Source organism: Triturus cristatus, chromosome 7, assembly GCF_964204655.1.
Source record: "Triturus cristatus chromosome 7, aTriCri1.1, whole genome shotgun sequence".
Lineage (NCBI taxonomy): Eukaryota > Metazoa > Chordata > Amphibia > Caudata > Salamandridae > Triturus > Triturus cristatus.
In genome coordinates this window covers 729,644,079-729,671,169 of record NC_140590.1, presented here as the reverse complement: position 1 = coordinate 729,671,169, position 27,091 = coordinate 729,644,079, and the positions used below count along the sequence as shown (strand labels likewise).

Here is a 27,091-nt window from a genome sequence, read left to right as displayed (position 1 = left end):
GGCATGACAATAATTAAATTGCTGAACTGCAGAATCAGCAGAAATCTGGGCTACAGATCCCGGCTAACCCACTAGCACACACTATCCTATACAAATCACTTAAATTCCACCTCTCCTTTTGACTGTCAAATGAGAAAGCACTTTGAAGGAATTCACTTTGGAGTACACACTATATATTACTATGGTTTATTTACTAGACAAGAATGTTGTTCCCCATCTAACAATATTGGCGATATAATGTGCACATGACAAAACTGACATCTCTTGTTTCACTCATGGCAGTGATGTCTGGGCAAGGAGAGAGAAAGCGCAAGGTTTAAAACTATTAATTTTAATAGATGTCAATGCAGTGATATAATCTAATGTACAAAAGTGAAATACAAGCATTAAATAAAAATATATTTCTAACTTGGACAAGTCTTTTTTACATGACGTTTGCTATGTCATTTACATGTCAAATATTTTTAAGGCTCGTGTTTTGGCTCTTAGAGCAAAGCCCCTGGCTCCACTTTCCTTACAAATGTGATGGCTCGTCTGCTCTTAACGTAATAGCAGTAAAATAAAAAAAAAATCGGCTCATAGGGTCACCTGGCCTGCAGTTTTCTCCTAGAGCTCAAAGAAACCAAGTACATCTTCTGAGATTAGACATTTTTTTACCAGAAATGTAACTGTTTTGGAGTATTTTTGAACCTCTGAAATTCTGCCCTTAAGGACCACAACATTCACATGCAACTTGCTTGCTAGACTTGCAATACCGTTAAAAGATTGCCATGATATATTTTTTGTGTTTGTGTAACTTGCAGGTCATGACAGAACCTTGAGGTCTCAATTTTAATATTCTTGAGGTGGGTAAGAACACCATCAATTATGCAAGCTTCAAAAGACAATTCTGTTTATGGCGTGTACTAAATAAATATGTTCACACATCAACATTTCTCTTCTCTCTGATCACAGATTATGGTTGAGCATATGGGTAGTGGTCGCTTGCTGTGAGGTCACTCTAATGCTGTATTAAAACTGTCCAAATAGTATTGAATCCTGAACTATTAGAAGAAGTGTTGCGCTTTTGTATTTTACAGCGTCGCTTTCGGTGTACTGGCATAGTCCCATGCGAGTAAACATATCAACTAACCCTGGGCGGACAACTACGCTACGCTTGCGTAGTTTGTGCTACTTCGCGCTACGGAAATTGCACGTAGCACAGCGCAAAAACGCCTAGCGTAGTTGCCATTTTTTGCTCGCTCGCGGTCTTCAACGTCAAGTTGGCGACCGCGAGCGAGCACAATGACATCCCGGTGAGACTTTTTCCTCATTCGCGATCAGCAACATCAAGTTGCCGATCGCGAGCATGGAAAATAAACCTCCCGGCGAGATTCTCAACATGGGGAGGTCAGGTTTCTCATTGCGAGTGGTCGCCTATGCTCGCGACCGCTCGCGATGAGAAACTACCAGTCCGTGTTGAGAAAGCTGCCGCTCGAGTAAAAATCTACTTGAGCGGCAGAAAACGACAGCTCACACTGTGCAAGATGCCGTTTTCAATGATTGCACAGTACGGACAAGCATCCAACACTGTGCAATCATCGCAAACAGCGCACTACGCAGTTTGCGTAGTGCTACGCGTATCTCACATAGTGCGAAGTGCACTTTGCGTAGCTACGTGTAGCGCTTCTACGCGATCTACGCCCAGAGTTAATATCAACATGAAACTGCACAGGATGCTGTGACTTTAAAATACACACACTGCTCGGCTGCTTAGTTGTGGGTTATGAATAAAATAAAGAAGGCTCAAGGATTTCAGACTTAAATGAGAGAAAATGTTAGATCAGCATTCATGTTGATAGATCAATGGGTTATGCGATTCCTTTGACATTACGCCCACGTAGCTAGCAACAATAACATTTAATGATGAATATTCCAAACCTCCAAAGCACTCATCTGATGCAAGTGCTGAAATATGCGGAAAAAAGTTCCAACCTGAACTGCACTGGAGGCAAATACATCAATTGTTCAAGGTCTTATATTTAAATAAAGCAAGTTAGACTTGAAATATATATACTATATATATATATATATATATATATATATATGAATATTTGCTTTTTTAAATAACATATATACACATCTGAAAATATATTTTTTGAAAACCGTTTCAACGGAAAGAGATACAAGTGAATAGGGGAAAGGCTTAGTGATGCGACAGTGGCTTAATCCTGTCCAAATAAGAGAAGCGGTTAGCAGGGAACTGAAAGAGGTCACAGCTCATCTTTTTTCTTTAAAAAATCCTTGGTCCGTGCTGCTTTCTTTAATGGTTACTGTCAGGAAGTTTGAAGTCACGTCGGTCACAACCACCTTCTCCAAGTTACTTAAAGAAGGAGTCCAAGTCTCTTCCTCTGGGACCCCAAGGATCCGAGAGACTGGTATCCTGGCAATCAGAGAAGGTTTGTTGCCATGAGCCCCCGTGTTGTCCCTGTACAGATTGTGCACAGCTGCATCACTTTCCGAATTAAGCCTGGCCTTACGGTCACCAAGATCTAGGTGGGTTTGGTCCCCTGCCCTATGCTTAGTCCTGGGAGGGTACGGGTCCATGCCGTACTTTCCATGAGAATCGAATTGTGACTGTGACACCTCAAAATCTCGTTGTTGGTACCCAAGCCCTGCAGGAGTGGGATTAGGGCCAGTGAATTTAGTCTCTTGCCTCCTTGCTAGCTGGATGACACTGTGACCCGATCGAAATGTGCCTGCTCCTGATGCTAGTTCCTCCATCCTCCGAGACTTAAGGTAGTCAAGAACTTTTCCACCCTGCTCTCCCGGTTTCCTAGCAGTGGGCTCCATGACTTCAGGGCTGCTCTTGTACAGTGCTCGTCCAGGTTTGGGGCCCCTTTTCTTTTTCGATGGCTTCTGATGGTATGAATCAGGGCTGTCCTCAGGCTGTGTCACCCTCTCAATGACACTTTCTGCTCGGGTTGAGCTGCTTGGTCCCTGTGGTGTCATGACTATTGTTCTCAAACCTTCCCGGGATCTGGAGGTGGAACCTATCTCCTGGGAGGATCTGCCAGGGAAAGGCACCCGGACACCTCTTGCAGCATCACTCCGGAATTCATAGGTTTTAGCTTTAGCTTTCGCTTGTGCCTGCAAGAAAGAAAAATCTGTGTATTAGTAAAGCAAAACAAAGTAGCATTTTATGAATAAAACTCTCTTCCTGAAACAGAACACTACAGCTAGGGCACCATCACACTGCGGAATAAGAAGAGAGAGAAAAAAAAAACAAGGCAGCAGGCCTTTTTCCATCTATGCGCCCAGTATCTAGATCAACTTCCCCGTACCCAGCAGGACTGTTTCAACGCTGTTTCAATTAAGGAAAGAGTTGAAACTCACTTTAAAGAACACCATCTCACAACACATTAACCGTCCACTACTCAGCTACATCTACTAACACTTGTTGACCTTACACTTGTCTTTGACCCTGTACAGTGCTCCCCTCTTATGGCCAAGTTCACGTGATGGAAATAAAATATACATACATACATACAAGGAAAATTACAATCTCTAGGCATTGTTCATCAATGCCAAGTTCTACGCTTGAATTTTCAAAAGGGTTGATGGAAGAGCAGTGACGGAAGGAAAAGGGAGCAAACTAAAGAGCATTCAGGACTCCATTTGTGAGCGGCACCCATTTTTAGTCTCACAGCATCTGGAACCCATTTTGTACTCCTAATGCAGCTAATAGAAATAGAAGAGGTATGCTCTCTTCCCCTGATCCTTACACTGTAGGCCATGAAAATAGAAAGAGGAAAGCTCTATCCTCCATGTATGGTGGCCATCTTTGCTTGGTCAGTTTACTTCAATCCTACATACTTGACTACTGAGGTTTCCCTTTAATGACTTGCTTGCAATGCCTAAAGTCTGCTGATGCGTCTTATCCTCCTGTCATATTGGCCCAAGATAGATGGTTTCATATTGAGTTAGTCAGCAAAATTGAATATGATCGCTGTGAGGTGGACAATGGGGACCGATTGATCACACGCCTCGCCTTCCCCTCTACTATGTCCTGAGTTGCCCCCACACAGCCCACTCGGATCGATTGGCCAGTCTGGTTTTATTGGTCACTATCTGACCTCTAAGATACATGGTCCGTTAAGATTTCTTCTATTCACCAATCTCTAACTCTACTATACAGCCTTGTGAGATGCCCCAACAACTTCCTTGCTCCTTAAACCTCGTTGAGGCCGGCCTGACCAAATCGTAGCCTGCTCCTCGAACCCATGCTCATTACCTTGGCCACACCCTTCAGAGGCACTCCTCTAGCTGGTACATTGAATACATAAGACACCTCTCCTATTACCATCTGGATCCTTAACCCTAGTTTTTTACTCTTCCTATGCCACTAGCTGAGTTTAGCTTTGACATGGATCCAAAGCCCTCAAGTTCCATCTCTTTTAATCTGGAGCCATCCGGCCAGAACGCTTTTACAATCAAATATCCCCCTATCAAAAAATGCTTCTAAAAGCTTTAAACACAGACTACTTAAATCCCGCACTGAAACCCTTATCTCAGATCCCTCCTTATCCATTAAAAAAGGTGCTACCATAAGTAATCTCATCTTTTCTACAAAACAACATGATCAATGGAGGAAGAGCCTCTACTAACTGCTCCAGACCTCCACTTCCATGAAGACTTCACATGGTCTTAGGGTGGCTGTTGCTCCCTCTCCGGTATATGGAGCAGAAGCTACCATCTCCCTTTACAAAAATTGAACTATTCTTATCCAAGCCTCAATCCGCAACTTAGCCATGTTTGACAATATTTTCCCCATCATTAAGAACACAGTGTCTAGCATTAAATCTTCCCCCTCCCTAGGAGCCGCCTGTTCCTCAGAGGTCCCCCAGACTCCTCAAAGTTTATCATCTCTCATCCTCGACTCCTCTTTTATGGTTTAACTCTCTTTATTAATTTCTCACATCCAACATAAGAGAAAATCAAATCGACTCCTGAGTACAATATAGATCAGACACAAGTGCCGCTACTATTCACATTACCAAGGTAAAGCATGGAGCGAGGTCTCGGTGAAAGACAAAAGAATTAATAAAATATGAAAAGTAACAAAAACAACATTAAAAAAAAACCCTGAAACATGTCCCCCCTCCGCCCCCACCCCCTTCTCGTCCATCCCCTATACACCACACTAAGGAAGGGGAGTGCCTGTACCCACAATGGATCATCTCCGCCTAGCAGAGCTGCCTGGGAGGGCCTTCTGCGGTATCTGAGTATCTTCCAGCCGCAGCATTCTGAGATATCGAGGGCATGTTAATTCCCTGAATTCAGTTCTGAGGAGCGTGAGGAAGGGACGCCAGAGCTCTGGGAATTCAGAGCCCCTGCCTGCAAGAGCGAGAGTAAGCTTTTCCATCCCCAGCACCATCCACAATCTATGCAGCCAACCTAAGCCGGATGGGGGTGAGGGAGAGCGCCAGTGCGCCAGTATGTTCTGTGTGGCCGCCCCCAAGGCTATAGCGATCAGGCGCCCCCGTCGGGACTTAAGAGGGTACATCAGTGGATTCGGTAAGCCCAACAGTATATAGGCAGGGAAGCGGGGGAGCTGTGTGTCCAAATGAGTATCTATGTCATCCAGGATTTGGGCCCAGTACGGCCGAATATGTGTACAACTCCACAGTAAGTGCTCTAACGTACCCACCTCCCCACAGCCCCTCCAACAGAAAGCACTCTGGCGGGGGTCAAAACGATGGAGGCGCTCCGGCGTGTAATACCAATAGGTGACTCTGTAGTATATGTCGTCCCACTCCTTGTGGGTGAGAGATCTGCCAATCTCGCGTTCCCAGCGTGTCCGGCCCGCATTATATGTGTGTGTGGTAGTGATTAGGAGATGCTTGTAAAGATCAGAAATAAGTTTTTTATCTGATGATCTAGTGATAAGCCATTTCTCGAAAGCGGTGAGGGAGCGCTGGGCACCGGACTTCACCTGGGGTTGCAGGACCCAGTGTCTGAGCTGGAGGTAAGGAAGCCTCTCGGTCTCAGGGAGGCCATAGTCCATACGAATCTGTGGGAAGGGGAGAATGCCCTCCGTGTCGAACAGATGTCCGAGGCATCGACACGGAGAGGGCCGCCATTGTGCGAAGGCCTTGATTGACAAACCTGGTTGGAAGTCTGGGTTGTTAAAGAGTGGCGTCAAAGGGGAGGGAAAGGTCGTCAGAGCATGCGTGACAGCGGTACGGTCCCACGCCTCCAAAGTCGTACCCGTGATATGAGAAGCATATAGATTGGGTGGTCTGTGCGCTTTACGTAGGAATGGGATCCCCTGCAGGGTCGTGGCCGCAACCGCTTGGTCTTGGAACAACCAATGCTTCTCAGACTCCAACCGACTCCACTCCACAAGGTAACGGAGCTGTGTGGCGTAGAAATAAAGCTACAAATCTGGGACCCCCACTCCTCCCCGGTCGGGCGGTAATATTGCTATGGCATGCTTAAATCTGGGTTTACGGCCCTGCCAAATGAATTGCGCCAGATCTGCCCGAGTTTGCTGGATCCAGCCAGCCGGCAGGCGAAGAGGAAGCGTCTGAAAAAGATACAGGATCTGGGGGAGAATGGTCATTTTGGTGGCCGCGATTCTGCCCAACCAAGAAAGAGTATGATGCTTCCATTGTCCCAATTCCCTGCGGATGTGCGCGCGGAGCCGATCATAATTAGCGGTAACTGTGTCTCGAATGGTAGGGCCCAACAGCACTCCCAGGTAGGGGACTGTGGAGTCCGCCCACTGTATCGGGTGCTCCTCTTGTAGTCTAGCCAGCATGTGTTGGGTAAGGGAGATATTAAGCGCCGTCGATTTCCCCATGTTAATTTTAAAACCGAACGCCTGCCCAAACCTATGAAGTTCAATGAAGAGCGCTCGAAGCGACTGGACCGGATCGGTGAGAGATAAAAGAATATCATCTGCATATAGGCTGATGGTGTGTATATCTCCGCCAAATTTAATGCCCTTTACAAGGGGGTGGTGCCTGATCCGGTGGGCTAACGGTTCCATATATAACGCAAAGAGGAGGGGGAAAGGGGACATCCCTGCCTCGTGCCCTTGCCAATGGGAAACCGGGAGGAAGTCTGTCCATTTACCCGGACCGAGGCCATGGGCAACCGGTAACAGTTCAGAATCCGCGTGCGCAGTTTCTCCCCTAGTCCAAACCTCTGCAGTACCTGTTTGAGATATGGCCAGTCCACCCTGTCGAAGGCCTTCTCGGCGTCTATGGCCAATAACATGTATTCTCCGTCCGCGCGCGACGCTTTTTCAATGATGTGGAGGACTCTCTTGGTATTGTCACTCGTCTGTCTCTGCGGTATGAACCCTGCCTGATCCGGTTCCACGAGCTGGGGCATGTATGGACCCAGTCGCGTTGCGAGGATACTCGTATATAGTTTAAGGTCAATGTTGAGCAGGGAAATCGGCCTGTACGCACCACACACTGTCGCGTCCTTCCCAGGCTTAGGAATGACCACAACCGATGCCTCCAACATCTCCGCCGGGATGGCGCCATCCTGGGAGAAGGTGTTAAACAGGTCTCTCAACAAGGGAGCCACCTGTGCGCAGAAGGTTTTGTAAAAGGCTGCCGAATACCCATCCGGACCAGGCGATTTGCCTAATTTTAGGCGCGAGATTGCAGCTATGACCTCCTCCGTCCCTATATCGCCATCAAGGTGGCTAGCCTGCTCCGGGGTAAGCGCCGGTAACTGCGCTGCATCTAGGTAGGCAGAGCAGAGGGACGGGTCCAAGGAGTCACCTGCATATAGAGTCGCATAAAAGTCCCGGAAAGCCTCCACAATTTCCCCATCCTCCGACGTGAGGTCGCCCCCCGTACCCCGGCGGATGGACCGCACTCCCTGTTGCTGTCTGGCCGCCCGCAGCCTGTGGGCCAATAAACGGTCGCATTTATCACCGCCAACGTAGAAGGATTGGCGCAGCCGCAGGGCCGTGTATTCGGCTCTGTCCTGGTCCAATGCCGCTAGCTGCTTTCGCTCCACACACAATCGCCGCCAGGCTCTGGCTGCACCCGTTCGCTGGTGCATCTGCTCCAACTCCGCCACCCTCTGGGTGAGCTCTGCCCGTTTTCGGCTGCGTTCCCTATTACTGGCCGTCGAGATAGCTATGAATTCTCCTCGTAGGACGGCTTTAAGGGCCGTCCATTGTGTCGCCAGAGACGTGTCCGGGTTCGCGTTAAGGGTGAGGTAGTTGGCAATAGCCGTCTTGATTTGCTCGACCGTAGCCGCATGGTGGAGTAGCGAGTCGCGGAGGTGCCAATGCCGCACCGGTTGTTGGGCCTGGGGGAGCTGGAGGGTGGCCACCACCGGGGAGTGATCTGAAAGGGACGCAGTGAGGATCTCGGCGCCCGTCGCGAGCGCCTGCAATGGTAGGGAGCTAAGGAAATAATCAAGTCTGGCATATGTTTTGTGTGCTCCCGAAAAGTGTGTGTATGCTCGGCTGCGGGGGTGAAAATGGCGCCAGAGGTCAACCAGCCCCAGCTCGTCGAGGCGGGCCTTTCCCGACTGGGAGAGAGCTCCCACCTGGGACGTACGCTGCGCCGATCGATCGCATATGTTGTCGAAAACTAAATTCAGGTCCCCCCCAGCAACAGACGTCGTTCTGTGTTGGCTGTGGCCTCAGTGAGAGCAGTGTGGAGGAATGTATCCTGACCTACATTAGGGGCATAAACCGAGCCAACTACGAGGGAGATCCCCTCAACCAGGAACTGATAGGTAAGTAGTCGACCCCTTATCTCAGCCAACCTCTGCAGGACCCTACCCGGAAAAGAACGAGACACTAGGATAGCTACTCCGGCTGTTTTGGTGGGGTTAGAGGAAAAGAGTTGTGTGGGGAAGGCGCGCGATTTCATTCTGTGGTGATCTCTGGGGGTGAGGTGTGTTTCCTGTAAGAGGCATATGTCTGCGGCTGAGTGTTCCAGGAAAGAAAGGACCGCCCTGCGCTTAACCGGATTGTTAAGTCCCCGCACATTAAGGGTCAGGATGTTAAGTGGTTTCTGGGGCATTCAATGTGTGAGGGGGAGGCACTCCAAAGCGTAGCGCGTAGCGCCTAAGCTGGATTACAACACCGAGACATCTAGGATACCGCGTAGGACTGGAAGGACACCCCGCTATGGAGGGGAGGAGGATGGACGAGCGTAGCAGTTCCCAACACAACCCCAAAACCCCAACAAAATTAAGAGGGAGAATCCTCCCCAACAACCTAAATAACCAACAACCAAAATGCAAAAAGAGATCTAGTCCGTCGTCCCAGGACAACTGGTCAGTCAGTGAACAGGGGTCCATCTCGTAGCCTCTGGAGGAGCACACTCCCCCCCGCCGCCCACCCAGCACCAGCACAGAAGCTGAACAGGAGCTCTCGCCAAAGGCGCATTCTAGCTACTCGTGGCCGTGTGGTCGCTTCCAGCAAGCGCCTCCGTCGCAGCGGTCAGCGCCGCCCGCTGACTCAGTACGATCTCCGAATGATCCGGCCTGCGGGAACGCCGCAGTCTAGACTGCCTCTGCCATCCAGATGAAGGAAGCTCTGGGCCCGACGCCTCCCCACCGTCGTCATCCGCATCTTCCGGCGACGCCAGGCCCAGCAGTCGGCACGCCTCCATCAGGGAGCGCATCTGGTGGAGCCTCCCTTCGTGACGAAATATGAGGCGGAAGGGGTGCCCCCATGAGTACGTGATCCCCAGCTGTCGGAGGTGCTCCGTGACGGGGCGGAACTGCCGACGCCTCTGGAGGGTGATCAAGGCCAGGTCCTGATAGAGGACAGGGGCATGGCCCTGGAAGGAAATGGGGTGAAGGGCTCGGGCCTTGGCCAGAATCAACTCCTTGGTTTTAAAGTCCTGTACACACACCAGGATATCCGCCGGCGGAGCGTTGGCACCCCGGGGGGGGGGGGCCACCCTATGAGCTCTGTCTAAGACTACGTCTGTGTCCGGGTCGCTCCCCAGGACGTGCCGGAAGAGGGCCGCGGTGAAAGCCAGCAGATCCCTGGTGTCGTCAGTGGTCTTGACCCCCCCTAATTCTGATATTATGTCTTCGGGACCGGTTTTCGAGGTCCTCCAGATGCAGTTGAATGTCCATGTTCTGATCCCGCAATCTAATTACTTCCTGTTGAAGCAGGGCTGTGTCGTTTACTGCCACGTCGCTTTTCTCCTCGAGGGTGGCCACTCGTTCTCCCACGCCATCTACATCCTTGCGTAGGTCCTTGAGCTCAGCCGCGAATTCTGCTTTCACTGATTGGATATCTTCACGTAGGGTGAGGAACAGAGACTCCAAAAATGCCTTCGTGATGGGCTCCTCTCCGGTGCCTGAGGGAAGCCCGGCGGGCGCAACGGCAGGTGTCGCGCCGGCCATCGTCACGGGCGACTGAGGCCGACCGAAAATGTCCTTCGTAGGCTTCCCCTTGGGGGGTCGGGTCTTGGACATGCTCCCCTCCTCCGCCGCCTCTCCGGGGTCCACGATCAAAGCCGTCGTCAGGAGGAATGCGCGGGGGGGGGGTTCCCGCCGGGGCACCCCCAGGGGCTCCCCAACCGCGAGCGCAGACCCCCAGCAGTGGGGCCCACCTCAGCCAAGTCCAGCGCTCAGGCCGGTCGCCGGCAGCGGAGTGCAATCCACCACAGTATCCCAGAAAGTCCCCCTCCACTATGAGGGCCGCTTCACCCCGCCGCTCGACTGCAGCGGCCGATCCTCTGGGCAGTAAGGCGCACGTGAGCACGGGGTGCCCCCGTCCGGCGGGTCCCGGGGCGCCGCACCCCGATGGCCTTCTCAGTCCGAGCCCTGCCCCGACTGTCTCCTGCCGGGTGAGCTCGTCGCAGCCGGCGCCACCAGCTTGGCCTCTCAGTCTCTGCTCCCCCTCCTGTGGTGTCCGCCCTCCTGCAGCCGATGCGTCCCCGCGCTGCGACCCCAGCTCACCCAAGCTCCAACGGTCGCCACCTCCGCTGCCAGCACCGCGTTGCGGGGCCGTTCTCACCGCTCCTCCGGTCCCGATCTCCTCACCTTGACTTCGGCAGTCGCGCTGAGACTTCGCCGCTCCCAGAGCCTCCTCAGACCCCAAAACCGTCGTCCCACAACTTCGGGGGAGCCCTTTCAAGGGGCCGGGGGTCTGCCGCAATAGGCGCGCTCACCTCCGCTTTCGTTTTGCCCAGTGCGCCACTCCTCCATCCAGCGATCCCCGCTGTCACCGCAGGCCGGCTGAGTGCTTCGCCGCACAGTCCGGCGATCCCCGGGCCGGGCAGCACGCCACAGGCGCCCGCGCTGCTGGGGCCCCCACGGGCAGCCCCGCCGAGAGGTATAGCCGCAGCCGCGAGCTCCGACGCTGGCCTCGGCTCCGCCCAGTAGGGCCCACCGCTATGCTGAGGGCTCCCAACACCGGGGAGGCCGGTGCCAGCTCCGCTTGGCGCCGCCGGGTCTCTGGCCCTCTGTCCGTCTCCTGAGCGCCGGAGGCTCCCCACCGGCCCAGGGCCCAGGTCAAAGTGAGCGAGTCGCACGCCTCACGGGCCCCGCGGTGCCTCTCCGGGCGGACGGCGGGCAGGAGCAGGAGAAGACGCGTCCTACCGCTCCGCCATCTTGGCCACGCCCCCTCGACTCCTCTTTTAACCCAACCTTGGTCCCTCGTGGCTCCCACTTAGTGACCACCACACATAATAGCACTTCTCCTTCTATTACAGGTGGGACTGAGTCCCTCCAGTGCATCCACCATACTATTATGCATGTTCACCTCTCCTCTAGAACAGCTAGCTCTGATTTGCCAAGCTCCATGAGCCACACCATCACCCCGGATATTCCCTTGACCCTCAAGCCCAGTACGTTAGATATTGTGAGTGTACCCAAGACTCTCCCTATATCAAAATTGGTCACGCCCCTGGTGTTTGATCGTCAGACCTGGGCTAACAACATGTCTCCTACAACCCCAATACTACCTCTTGGCCAAGAGATGCACCTGACATCCTTCAACTTATTGCACAATCCTCCGCTGCATCCACAGGTTATTTTGGTCAATATCCATCTAACCTTTCTTCCCCTAACTCACCCTCCCCTCCTAGCCCCCAGCACAAAGTCCCTGAATCTCAACCACCTTACATCCGCAGGCTCTTCCAGGCCTTTCGGTCCCATCATCCAATAGTTCTCCCCCACACCCCCGCGCAGGGTCCTCTGCTCCAAGCCTCGGAATCCCACTCCCACACTTCATTGGAAGCCAGACTAGATGAGATCACACTTTGCCTCAAACAACTTAAGGCAGAGGTTCGAAGTCTATTACATATCACCTCGGAGTTGTCTGTTAATCAGAGGTTAAGCTGGTCCACAAAGACTAACCACCTTAACCACGCGCTCCCATCTAACTCGGGCACCATGCTTCCTGCTTCCCCCCACCAAGTAGGTCATCACCTAACATGGCATCCCCACCCCAAAGTTGGAAAACTGCACCTCACCCTACTGACTCCTCTCGGCACTCTAGATTTAAAGATCCTCTCCTAGTCTCATATGATCCTACAAACTTGCAACACATAAAAGCAATCCTTATGAACCTTTTCAGGGAATCTAGGGTAAACACCAGAGCATTAAATGAGAACAACCTTAAAAGAGTCACCACCACACTTTCTACCACACTGGACATCAATCCAAAACTTAAATGCTTGCTTCTCAACTGCAGATCAACAGTAAGACACGCTGCTGACATTGCTGCCCTCATCCTTGCACATAACGTTGATTTTATAATGTTGACTGAAACCTGGCTAAATGACTCCTCTGCATTTATCCTGGACATACTAGTGCCTCCTAACTATGACACCATTAGGTTAGACAGATCTAGCAGAAACGGTGGCGGCATCGCTTGTATACATCGTAGCAGTCTAACAGTCAAACAATCACAATCGGCTCTCCTGCCGTCTTGCGAATACCTGTGCATTGAGGTTGCTTGAAGCAATAAACATCTATGCAAACTGCACACGTTCTACCACCCTTCACGTGACCTTCCTTCATCGAACAGATCATGGATATCATCTCATCTAACGCAGATCTTCATGGCACTCATATCTTCATGGGAGATTTCAATCCCCATTGGAACGACATGATTGATGTGGCAGTCAATAGCCTTAAATCTTTCCTGGTAGATCTTAACAGAATCCAAATCTACAACAGCCCAAATCACATTAAAGGAGCTACCTTAGATCTAGTCATCGGTAAGCTCAACTCCATTCACCTTGAATCTATCGTCCTGTGTGACTGGACAGACCACCACTGCATTACCTTCTTCATCCCAGATTCTGTGAGAGTTAGAGTCCAGCCTAAGAAACCCAGACACTGGAAAAGATTATCGGACTGCTCTCTGTGATAACATCCTACCCCCTGCTGTGGATATGTCTGATATTCATGACCTTATGGACCGCTATAACCGCTCCATGACAAGTGTTCTAGACTCTACGGCACCTCTACAGCTAAAAAGATTGTCCTCCAAAGTCTCCAAACCTTGGTACAACAATAGTCCAAATACTTTAAGACGGAATCTGAGACTAGCGGAACGACCGTGGAGATCCTTTCCCTCCCTTGAACATCTCAACCGGCTGAGATCTTTAAGAAATATCTATAACAAACGCATCAGATGCTCTAAAGCCACCTTTTTCAGAAACCAATTAGAGCAAGCACATCACCGTCCAAAATAAACTGTTCGAGCTCATCAAGCTTCAATCAAACAGTCAACCTAACCTCTCCTCATGGAGTCTAGGTACGCAGCCTAACTGCGAAGAATTCACTGACTTCTTCTCTGATAAGACTATTAAGATCAAAGCAGAACTACGGTCAGCCTTGGAGCACCTTTCCATCGCACCGCCTAACACCTTCCTTCCTCCTTGGTCTGCTGTTGTCCTACCTGCTCGGCTCTGCCCCCTCAAAAACAATGCCTCTTTCGATGAAAGTACTATGCGTAAAACTCTGGCTACTCTAAAACCATCTAACCATTTCAATGACCCCTTGCCATCGAACTTCTTTTCTGAGATCAGAGCCTCCATACTCCCACTCGACTAGGATTGTCAATGCTTCACTTCTTCAAGGTGCTATTCCGGACAGTCTAAAGTCTGGGCAGGTTACCCCTATTCTAAAGAAACCATCCGCAGATCCCTCAGACCTACACAACTTCCGCCCAATCTCTAACATCCCCATATTGGCAACGCTCCTGGAGAAATGTGTGCATGTCCAGCTTTGCAACCACATTGAGCAATTTTGACTCCTGGACCAATTTCAATCCGATTTCCACCAGAGTAATAGCACAGAATCCGCCCTCACTCAAATTGTAGATGATGCGCTAAGATTGCTAGATCAAAAACAATCTTGCCTACTGATCCTCTTAGACCTTTCATCAGCTTTTGATACTGTTAAACATTACAACCTAATTAACCTCTTGGAGCACAGGATGAGGCTTTCTGGGCCTGTACTAAACTGGTTCACCTCATTTCTCCACATTAGAATCCAGACCTTCAAGGTGAACCATTCCCTGTCTCATCCTTCACCGGTCTGGGGGTAACACAGGAATCTGTGTTTTTACCCACTCTCTTCCACCTGTACATGGAACCTTTAACAGAAATTCTGAAATCATCCAGCATTCACTATCACATGTACGCCGATGATACTAAGCTTTACCTGAAGGCCGATTCATCTGAGGACATCAGGTCCCTCAACTCAGTCTTACTGTAAACACAAAGCTGGTTGACACGTAACCACCTGAAGCTAAACGCTCTTAAAAACTTAATCGCACCACCCAAGCAGTCTCTATTCATCAAAAAATGGATGCGTCAACTAACAGCTCTTAATTACACGCTACACATCATTGATTCCACAAGCTCATTGGGAATAATGCTAGACAAGAGTCTGAACATGCAGAAGCACATTAGTACACTCACCAAAGGAGTGAACTATCAACTCAGCATCTTAAGGATAATAAAACCTTTCCTCTTTTATATTCCATATAGGTACCCCAATATAGGCTCAGGTAACATTGTGACCTTTCACCTAAACACTCCCCTACATTACATACATAACGGTTCTTGGGGACTGACCTTTTACCTAGATACGACACTGCACACAGAACACAGGATTTTCCCTGGTAAAAACCTCATACATTATGCATAAGGATTCTTGGAAACTCAGCAGGACTACCATCTCCTGTATAATAACTATGTATAAAGTTCATTCCCGATGTCATCCTAAGTCCAACAAGTGGCACAGCAAGGTAGAACCCCCGGGGAGACCTTTGGGTATATAAACATCATATTCCCCTGTAAATATGTGCTATTCTTGTATGTTCACCTTTACTGTATTCACCTAATTCACGATACTTATACGTTTTTATGTTGATATTTCTGCACTGTAAAGTGCTCTGATACCTGCAAGGGTCTTGTTCACGCTATATAAAACTGTCAAAATAAATAAATAAATCTTGCTGAGACAAACAGAGGAGGATTTATTTCCATGACCACACACAGACGCGAGACGCTGAGCTCCTGCATGCAGATACTCCAGCTCGCAGTGGTCTAACATCCCTTGCGGGGTGTCCAATTCAAGACCACGATGAGGTCCCACAGTCTCTCACTTCAGGTAATGGGGCTAACTTTATCCTAGAGGGATTCTTGACTTCACACCTACACACATGCTAGGTACACTTAGGTACATCTAGTTAGAATTGCATTGTAGGAGTACACATTTTATTATCATGTATTTTATATACCTGCCTGTATTCATGATTTTAGCATAATGGTAGAAATCTACCATCCTTTTACTTTCCTAGTGCTTCTAATCATTTACATCTGTTACTGTCTAGTGATTGTTTCAGCACACCTATTTTACACTATAATGACGACTGTTCAATAAATGTTTATTGAAAAACGTCCATATTGTTTATTCTGTGTATCCCTCTGAAACTAAGCAAGCACGAGTGACTGAGCGAAAAGTATTGTACTGTTTCCACGGTCCTGAGAGATCAGGGTTGTCATGTTCGATAGTTGCCAAGAACTATTCTCTCCTTGGTAAGAGGGGTTTCTAGTGGCACTGTGAGCTAGCTGGTATAAAGACTAACATAGCCGGTGGGGGTGTCTAGAATCAGTCTGACACCAATCCTACAGTGTATGTTGTCTAAATGCGCAGATCCTAAATAGGTTTTATAGGAACTACATGACATGGCGCCGCCAACATTGGTTGGGTACTTATTTAACGGTCAAATCTGAGTAGTTCAGTTGTGCTATTTTCAGAGAGCCCTACTCACATTTTTCCACAGACATCTGGAGTGGGAGGGAACAAAAATACGCCGCAGCTGAGTAGGCACATCCTATATATTGGCTGTTGGTTAATCAAGCTTGAAGGACACATTGTTCTTATTGTGCATAAACCCTTATCAAAGTTGCCTTGAAAAAACAAACTCTTCTTACTAAGAACAATGACTGAGGAAGATGTGGTGTGTGCACTAGATGTCACACTCCAAGATGAGGAAGATGCAGATGCAATACAACTTCCTGAGAATGTTAGAAATGCCATCACCCTAAAACTAGCAGCATATGGTTTCTCAGCTAGGGGTGGGTCAGTAACCTTCGTGATTGAGGCACACAAATCATATAGAACAGAGGTATTCTATTCATGGGCCAAATTCCCACAAGCAGATGCACGAACAAACACATTCCATTATTATTTGGAGGATGATTTACCGAACGAATACGGTCCGTATGAGGACAGTGAAGTTCTGCTCACCCACCAGAAGCATATAAACTGGTTTAAAGGCACCCTTCCCCATACAAGAGATAAAGTAAGACTCGGTCCGCTCGTAAGAGACAGAGCAACATGGCCAGTACTAGCGGCCTATACAACACATCCTGACATTGACACAATTCCAGTAGGAGACTTGCGTACACTTCATTAAGAACTAATAAGACTATACAGAAACATGACACAGTTTGTGATGAGAACACCGATGCTTCAGCCAGCCACGGGCTTTACCAACGGGACCAATTCAAACATCCACAAATAAAAGAACGCCACAAACGTTGCACGCAGTCATGGGCAAGATGCCCACTAAACGTGAATAAATGCCATTCTGGGTAGCTCAAAAAATAACACAGCTAGAGGCAGTATTTCCACACACCAGTCCATTAGAAAAACACAAAATGTTAACAATCTGCTTGCTCATGGAGATCACTCCCCAGATAGAGGATTGTACAACTTGGGGTACATCTTCGCTGCCATATATACGAGGACTCATGGTATCCCGTCATTAGCAGCCATACCAGATGTATTAAGACAAATACAGAACGAGTATGGAGCCGAACCTGCTCTTGAATTTAGGATTGAAATTACTAGGTCATTTTGCCCAGGTATCAGCCATAATATTAGCAAACATTAACCTCTTGAGTGCCCATGACGAGCTGGTCTCGTCATGGGCCGCGGTTGCGCTGTGCCCATGACGAGACCAGCTCGTCATAAACCCCGCCCGCTAATGCAACGGCCGGCACAGGGCGGGGAAAGGGGCGGGCACTCAAGGGGTTAAAGGGGAGGCAGCAGCGGTGGCAATATGCCAACGCCTGGGGGAGATCACTCCATTACAGCAAGAACATGAATTACCTAAAATATTTGAAACTGCTTATGCAGAATTAGGTAGACACGGTTTGGGAGCTAGAGCACTAAAACCTCAACTGATGGGTGGTCCCGAAAAGGATACCTTCAAGCAAGCACCTGCTTCCTTAAAGAAGAAATGGGATAATAACAAACAACAAAAGAAGAAAGAGAATAGATCTCAATCCAGAAGTAGGTCTCCACAACAGAAGCCATCCGAAAGGAGGTATAACCTTAGGAATAGGGATAACATTTTAAAAACCTGACAGGTATCAGGACACTATGCACGTTCCTCTTGTTCCTTTCATGGTTCATCCAAAAACTCCGAGAGAGAAGGACGGTCAGAACACAGACAAGAAGAGTGTACAAAGTCCAGAGACACGCAACGCGCTCCAGAATACACTTCAAAGAAAAACCAAAATCAAAACCTCAATTTAAAAAGAAGAAAGTAGCAGGTCTCAAGATCAAACATGCCCAGAATACCGAGGGCTCAATTACTGAACGGGGAATGAGCTCCGACGATGCTAGACAGTGCAGCAGAAGTAACAATAGCTCGCCAGAACATGATGGAATTTCTGGTGACAGTGGAGCTGAATGAACATATCACGGTGGAAACACCTGATACCAGGGTGAGCGCCCCACATACGTTACGTGAAATAACACACCAAATGGAGGGGGACAAACAGAGAAAAATTAAAGGTCTTTCTTGGGAGAACTTAACGTTAGGCTATGACATTCTTTTAGCTGAAAGAGATTGGCTGCCTGAGATTGTTATAGAATTCCCAGTAATTATGCCCGCTTTTTCCGACCTCTTTCCCCAATATTTAAAACATACATCTGCACAGGAGTGGGTGGTAGCCCTTGCTCCAGCACTATATCCCAGCCATGTTGGATGGGATGAAGAGCCAACCCACCACATGATACCATTAAAATCTACTCCAACTCCACAGACAGTATCCAATAAAACAGGAAGCTAAAAACAGGTCAGGGAGATCTTAGATCAACTTGAATACCAGGGAGTGATTGAAACTTGCACCTCTTCCATGAATAATCCTTTGTTTCCCGTAATGAAACCTGACAATACATATCGTCTAGTTTTAGACTACAGACATCTGAACTCTTGCACAAAAGCATTTGCAGTACAGGACGCACACAGTGCCGCATTGATGAATAACATTGTGTGGAAAAAGTACAAAACAACACTAGATATCTCAAATGGATTTTTCTGCCAAAATATAGCGCCCGAGAGCAGATATTTGACAGCATTCTCAGGTCTCGGCTGCAATTTTGTCAACTCCCCCAGGGGTATGAAAACAGCCCGGGGTCGTTCTCAGCTAGGGTAACTGAGTTACTTCAGAATCTGGATGAAGAGGCATTATCCTATGTAGATGATATTTACCTGACGGATGATGACCTAGAGGAACACTTGACCAGGGTGAGCACCATAATTTGGGGATTCGCCTCTGAGGGCTACAAATTCAACTTTAAAAAATCAAAAATAGCCCATCCCAATGTTCTATTTCTGGGGTATGAGTTTTCAAGTGAAGGCAAGAGCTTGGCAGCTAACTTTTTACAAAAGTGTGCGCTGCTCCAACCTCCAAAATCATTGAAAAATTTACAATACATACTGGGATTGCTGAATTTTGGTAGAACATACATTTTGGATTACGCAGAGAGGGTTAAACCTTTCTAAAACCTCATAAGACCTGATTTTTCAGCTAGGCAATGGACACAGGAACACACAGATATCCTTCGTTCCCTACAAGCAGACATGATAGCGTCTAAACACTTACGGACACGCGTAAATGTCCGCAACCTGGTGATCCGTAAAGTTGTGTGTCAATCTGGGTACACCTACCTAATATACAATAAAGGCAAAACAGTACCCATAGCATACAAATCACATTTGTACACAAACGCTGAGATGCGTTTTGCATCCACAGAAAAGATTCTGACAGCAGTACAGACTACTGTAGTGAGAGGAAGAGCACTGACTCAGGGGAAACGAATAATTGTCGTGACTCTGATACCGGCCTTAGAGGCTGCTACAAAGGCGGGCATTCCAAATGCTAAAGCCTTAAATCCGATATGATTACAATGGGCTAATTCTCTCACTGCAACAGATGTAGAATACAGATACGATCCAAGACACAAACATTTCTGCAATATGAACAAGAATATCCTCTCCCAAATGAAATAATGCCTCTAGATCAGTACGAATATATAATTAACACGGACGGATCTGCTCAGCCAGCCATTGGAAGTAAACAACAATACAGCGCTGCATGTGAGATTGTAAAAGGTCGTATGCAAGGCAGGTTCAATCCAAGCTGTACAAAAACACAGTCTCTAGGAGACTGCACGGCTCAGCTGGCAGAATTAAAAGCTCTTTTACTGGCACTGATAAATACGGGTCGAGAATTCCCCACACTAATTGTGTGCGATTCTTTTTACTGTGTCCAGTCATACAGTGAATATCTTCACTACTGGGGACAAAATGGGTTTAAGGACTCGAAAGGTGGCACAATTAAGCATAAAATGCTATGGGAATAGGTAGCTGAGTTTAAAAACGAATTACCAAGAGCTCACCTGATACACACGCTGAGTCACCAACGTGAGAGCGTTCCCGTTGAAGGGAATTCATTGGCTGATGAAGCAGCAAAGGGGAAGTACGAACTGCTTCAGTAGCTGCAATCACTCGTTCAAAATCGAGAATAGACAGACAGATAATGGCAGCTGTCATTGCTTCACGCAAAGACAATAAGGCATTGCCAAAAGGTTTTCCACTCAAGTACTCCTACAAGTTAGATGCAAATAACGTTCTGTTTGCTCAGATTCCAGGAGTGGGGGATAGAGTAATACCAAACATGGATTACAGATTAGGGTTAATGCTAGCTGCACACAAGGGTCTGGGTTCTGCACATACAGGAGTTACTGTGACAATTTATTTACTGAAACAACGCTACTGGTGGCCAAAGCAAACTAAAGATTATGTCTTAAAGTGCGACATCTGTCAGCAGATGAAGTGGTCCACCGTAGCACGTCCAGCGTAGACACCTTTATTAATATCAGACAGTCCACTTGTGTAGGTGTATTTGGACTATTGCAGCCCCTTACAATCTGATAGGGCTTACAAGTACATCATGGTTGCTGTGGTTTCTTGCTTGACGTTCCTATGGGTATGGCCTTAGCGCTCGGCTGACGCTCGAACTGTTATCAAAGATTTGCAAGTCTTTATAGGGACATACGCATTTGGCACATTACATTCTGACCGTGGCCCTGCGTTTAGCTCTAGAGCTTACAAGGAAGCCATGGGAAGTTTGGGTGTTGCATTGCGGTACTCCTCTCTGTACCATCACAAGGGAAATTCGATTGTGGAGAGGAAAAACTGGACCTAAAGCAATCATTAACAGCAAGGGTATTAGGTGCAGGTGGTAGTTGGGTCAATCATTTTTATGGGGTACAGCGAGCCATTAACAACATGCTAAGAAATTCTCTAGGGGGTGTCACTCCTTACAAGGTCCTTTTTGGGACAAGAATGTGGATACCTGATCTCGATTGTGAAGGCACAGTGGCGAATGAAGAACCTTTTGACATCAATAAACGTTTGGCTGTTTTACAGGATCTCAATGAATCCAGAGCCCTTCAAAGTAACGTGCAGGTGAAAAGGACCGCCACTGGGGAAGTCAAATTAGTCACAGCAAGACCTGTCTGGTCTCCTAAAGTCAGGGAGCTGGTCAGAGAAAAGATAGTGGACAAGAAAGAATTTGGGCCATCATACAGAAAGCCTGTACCTGTCCTGGCCGTTGAAGGAACAAGAACTGTATTTCTACCGCCTCTTGCCTGAAAAAAAAGAGAAGAGATTTGTCTCCATTGATCTGATCAAACCACACTATGTGGCCCATACTGAATAGTAGGCCTTGTGGACTCCTGGGTAGCAGACACCCTCCTCTCGCTACCATACAGGAATTTCAGATGGAAAGGCTCATCACGTTCGAAGAGTCTCCAATACGGAATGATGGACTATGCAACAATGCAATGGAACTCGTTACTCTTGAACAAGGAATACAAAATCAAAATGAAAGACAAACTTCAATTCGACCTAACACTGATGTCTACATCAACATGCCTCAGGAAAAGCCATCTACAAGTTCAACAAAACCTTCTGAGCTAACTAAGATAGATCAAACTGCATCTGGCTATTTCATTGACTTCGATACCTTTTCCTTGGATCCAAGTGAACCTGAAACAATGCCAGCCCCAATATCTCATCAACAACAAATCAAAGACTTCTTCATTTTCCTTAAAAAGACGTACCTGGTGTCACCTTGGCTAGAGCTTTGGATAATCACCGGTATATGTTCTTTTTCTGGATAGGCTAAGTAACTGTTTTCTGCTTACTTATTAATGGAACTTATCTGCGCCAAAACTATGAGGCATCAAAAGTGAACTTGATCCTGAAACCTCATGTTTCATCACATCGCGAACTTAGAGACTTGTCCAACGTGAACATTTCAGCAGTTCCTATACCTCATGGTATAGTATGGGACAAGGTTGATTATGATATATTTGACCCGACAGAACTTTTAAAAATACCTAATTTATTAAAAATTTCCTTATATTATATCATTACCTCGAGTACATTTTCCGATGATTGGGATTTTGAAACTGTAAAAAATATGCTGTCTGATTTAGAACAATCTGCAGCATTTTCTAGCAATAAAATGTTAGCAGACACATCAGACTTTAACACAATGTACTGTTATCAACATTATGGTCATCCTGCTTTACACACATCCACTACCCTTAGAAATGTTTTCACATATCACCAATGGGAACACTGCCCTACACCACCGAAAAGTAGTTCTAAAACTTTTGCATAGAAAGTTTCATATTTTTCAGGTTTCAACATTTCAGACCCGACCTCATATTACTATAAGGTTGCACCTACATCCGCACAGAAATATATGCTAACACCAAACAGAATTATTCTGCTTCATTTGTTACCCAACTGTCTACACAGGGTTTTGACCTATGGAAGGACACTATAGACTTAAAATCAGTCTGGGGTTCTAGAGACTGGCAAGTCCAGGGAACAGAAGCACTATTTAGAGCATTCTGCAATCCTCAGCAGATGCTATTCCTGAATGATACTGTGTACAGACTTCCTATCTTGGAATAACCAAGAATAAGGATTTGAACACACCTCGGATTCCAACACCATCACATGCTGAGGGTAATTTTACATCACAAGAAGGGGTTACAATAGATGACATTTTACAAATACAATAGATCAGACCCAAATTGGAAGGAATGGTTGGTTTGGGCCACAGACAAAAACTGATGTCAAGAAAGATTCAGGGATACCACTGTAGGGTTCAGTATCCATAGGCCAGACCCACGCTATGTACAAAGAGAACATCCAGGGGCGGTGACATCATACAGCGTTGAGAAGTTATGCTTCGATTGGCTAAAAACCTCAACATTACCACAGATGAAACAGCACTTATCCTTACTAACAGAGGATGTGGACCTACGGGATTTTTTATTAGGTCCCTGAAAGCCACGTCAGAAACATTTCTTATATGTTGTCTATAATGAAATCTGGAAAATCTCTTAACAAGAAGCAGCGGAGAGGCTTCGAGAAATAGATAGAATTAACCTAGAGAAGGCGTTAGCCGTAGTTGACAATGGTATGACTACGTTAACATCCAGGATTTATTCACTAGGCAACATTGTATCTTCTGCTATTGATGTCCTAGAACAAGATTTGTCCATATTACAGCACGGGCAATCACAACTACGTTCTATTATGTTACTAAGTTGGACACTGCAATCATTGCACGCTGGTTACGTGCTTTGGCGTTTTTGCAATAGTACGTCCTTGTTTTCTGCATACAATCTAACGCAAAAACAGATAACAATGGCACAAAGAGGAGAAAAATACACAATGCTGTGTATTAAAAAATTGGACAAATTGGATCTAGAAGTGTTTCTAAGTGGTACAAACTGCGAGAATGCTTTAAGTGTATCTCTCATATGCCAGGATATTATGCTGCATGGGGCCTGTAACGGTTCGGTGGCAAACCTATCCTGTCACTTGAGAGCTACCCCAGCTGCTGCGATTACCCCGGTATTTAAGCTACTTTCGAATGGGGGTTACTCGATACTGAACGATCTAGATTGTTGTGGAATGCTACCAGGCATCGCATATCTAGTCACCGTGAGCTCCAGGGTTACTTGCTGTATCCAGGTATTGTTTCCACCAACAGACAAAGTCAGGGAGGCGCCGTTATGGCCTTCGTTGAATGCTTCCTTTATACGGTTTGATGCTATGTGCAGAATGAAAGCCATGCTTCTACAGAAAACCGTGCTCTTTACCTCCGCCCGGGATGTTTTTGATCTCCAGATCGCAAGATCCTCGGCTGAGATACAGGCGCTCATTGTTACAAACTGCCCTTTCCATGTCACAGAAATGGTAAATCGAATCTTTAACATGTGTGATACGACTGGTATAATCCACCTATTTAAGACCATAGGTTCGGGACTGTTAAGCATCTTTCAGACGGTCCTCGGAGTTATACCAAACTTTATACACTCCGTATTCGGAAGCATTTTTGGAGGACTTCCGCTGATCCGGTTTCTAATAGCAGGTATCCAGACTGTAATTTTTCTGCTATGCAATGGACATCCCAGTCACCAAGGAGATGGAAAAAGCACTAATGGAGTGTAAATACTGTGACCACACGGTACAAATCTGGACACACTTCGCCTACGGGAACTAAGCGCCTCTTGGTTCCTGTCATTTAGACCAGTCTGGATGAACTGTGTCCTACCTATTCTCTGATGCCTGTTCTGTGGAGAAGAATGCATGTTGGATCTCTGTCTGACGCTTGCATCAGTTGCGCAACCGGACTTGGATGCTTTACTGGGCCTAATACCGGCCCATGTTCTGCAGTGTCCCCTGCGTATTCCCATGTTGATAGCGGCATTCTTAGAGCCTCCACAGGAAGACTCTGTCCTGTTGGAATGGATACCGGCTCCTCCACTAACACCCATGCCTTGGCTAGCGCACAGGCTGCTCCAGAATCGGCTGCAGGCAGTACGGAAGATCATCTGTGCTCAACTGACGTAATCTGCGAGGTGTTAGAAGAGTCGTTGTCTGCGAGAGCAGGCAACAGCAATGTTGCGTTTACCAGCCAGGACACAAACATTTGGCTCGTCGTGTGCTGGGAAAATTCAGCCTTTCTTTTTTAAACAAACTAACATTGCAACTCCAAAACAATTGACACTTTTTTATGACCTGCATGGGTTTCCGATGCTTGTAGTTGTTTGAACTATATGTACACACACATTAGAACTATTGCTTGAGTGACAATTTTTTTAAGCACCATTAGAGGTTTTTTTTACCATTTTTTAGCAAAACTATATTTTTTACTGTAGTTGTTTGCGTACCTAGACAGCCTAGTAGTGCATTAGAATTTAATGATGTCGTCCAGTCGGATGAGGAGTGGGTGTCATATTTCATATAGGTACCCCAAAATAGGCTCTGGTAACATTGTGACCTTTCACCTATACTCTCCCCTACATTACACACATAACGGTTCTTGGAGACTGACTTGTTACCTAGATACGTCACTGCACACAACACAGGATTTTCCCTGGTAAAAAACTCATACATTATGCTTGAAGATTCTTGGAAACTCAGCAGGACTACTATCTCCTGTATAATAACTATGTATAAAGTTAATTCCAGACGTCATCCTAAGTCTGACAAGTGGCACAGCAAGGTAGAACACCCAGGGTGACCTTTGGGTATATAAACATCACATTTTGCTGAGTGAAACAGAGGAGAACTAAGGTTTCCATGCCGACACACTGGCCTGAGACGCTGAGGCTCCTGCATGCAGAGACTCCAGCTTGCAGTGGTCTAAAATCCCTTGCGGGGTGTCCAATTCAAGACCAAGACGGGGCCCCACAGTCTCTCACTTCAGGTAATGGGGCTGACTTTATTCTAGAGGGATTCTTGGCTTCACACCTACACACATGCTAAGTACACTTAGGTACATCTAGTTAGGACTGCATCGTAGGAGTACGCATTTTATTGTCATGTATTTTATATACCTGCCTGTATTCATGATTTTAGCAGAATGGTAGAAATCTACCATCCTTTTACTTTCCTAGTGCGTCTAATCATTTATATCTGTTACTGTCTAGTGATTGTTTCAGCATACCTATTTTACACTAGAATGACGACTGTTCAATAAATGTTTATTGAAAAACGTCCATATTGTTTATTCTGTGTATCTCTCTGAAACTAAGCAAGCACGAGTGACTGAGCGAAAAGCATTGTACTGTTTCCACGGTCCTGAGAGTTCAGGGTTGTCATGTTCGATAGTTGCCATGAACTATTCTCTCCTTGGTCAGAGGGGTTTCTAGTGGCACTGTGATCTAGCTGGTATAAAGACTAACATACCCGGTGGGGGTGTCTTAAATCAGTCTGACACCAATCCAACAGTGTATGTTGTCTAAACGTGAAGATCCTATATAGGTTTTATAGGAACTACACAGCACCTCCCTTCACATGACTTAAAGGTTGCGGTGCATGCCCTAGTGATCTCTAAGCTGGATTATGGAAGCGCAACCCTTTGTGGCCTTCCTAGATCGAAGACGGCCCCTCTCAGGGCTGCCCTCAATTCTGCTGCAAGGCTCATAAATATCACAGAAGAGACTACAAGTAGACGTTGGTTCACTAACCTTGATGACCTTACGATTGTAACCATATTCCTGCTGTGGAGGAATACTAACGTTTAAGACCCCGTCTGATGTAGTGCATCAACCAATGCAATCCAAATGTGCGAGGCTAACAGAGAAGCCAGGATAGCCAAGGGATTATTTTATTCCTGTCTCATAGACTAGATGATGATTCAATGGTGGTGTAGAGTCAATTTCCTAATGACTCACAAAGATATTCTGATGAATGCTTCCAATAACGGATTCCTCACCTTGGCATCTCTCCGAGGCACTAGACTGGATTTGGAGATTTTTTGTCTAGCAGTGCTCCTGCGTGCCCCTATGTGGTGTTGTAGGGCTCTGTGCTGGCTCCATACCACCCCAGAGGTAATGGAGCAGAGCAGCATATGGGCACCACCCCTGCGAGCTGAAGCCAGTGCCTTTCCTTCTAATGCGGATCCGAAGCTCCTCTCCCATTATGACAGTTCCTAAACAGCTTCACAGTGTGTGAATGATGTCCCCACTGAAAATAGCAGGTTTCCAGCCATGCTGCGACTACAGGTAGCAGATGCCAGTTATGGACCTGCACGAGGCAGGCCTTTGGTGTCTTGGCTCAGCACACAACACCAAGTCGTGTGATAAGTGTGTCCTCATGCACCCGAAGGCAATCAGACTGGGAGGCGAAGCTGTATGCTGCTGAACACAAGTTGTGGCCTTAGCATAGGTCCTGACCCCTGCT

General features: G+C 47.3%; 1 protein-coding gene across 1 annotated transcript in view; it reads right to left on the bottom strand.

Annotated features, from left to right (window-relative positions):
• Positions 1-282: 282 nt before the first annotated feature.
• CBX8 (chromobox 8) overlaps positions 283-27,091 on the bottom strand; it is a 124,236-nt gene continuing 97,427 nt past the window's right edge. Inside the window, exon 5 of the mRNA XM_085617444.1 lies at positions 283-3,129. Within this exon, the coding sequence (XP_085473570.1) occupies positions 2,260-3,129 (870 nt within the window). The 3' untranslated portion in view covers positions 283-2,259. The remainder of the gene's footprint in view (positions 3,130-27,091) is intronic.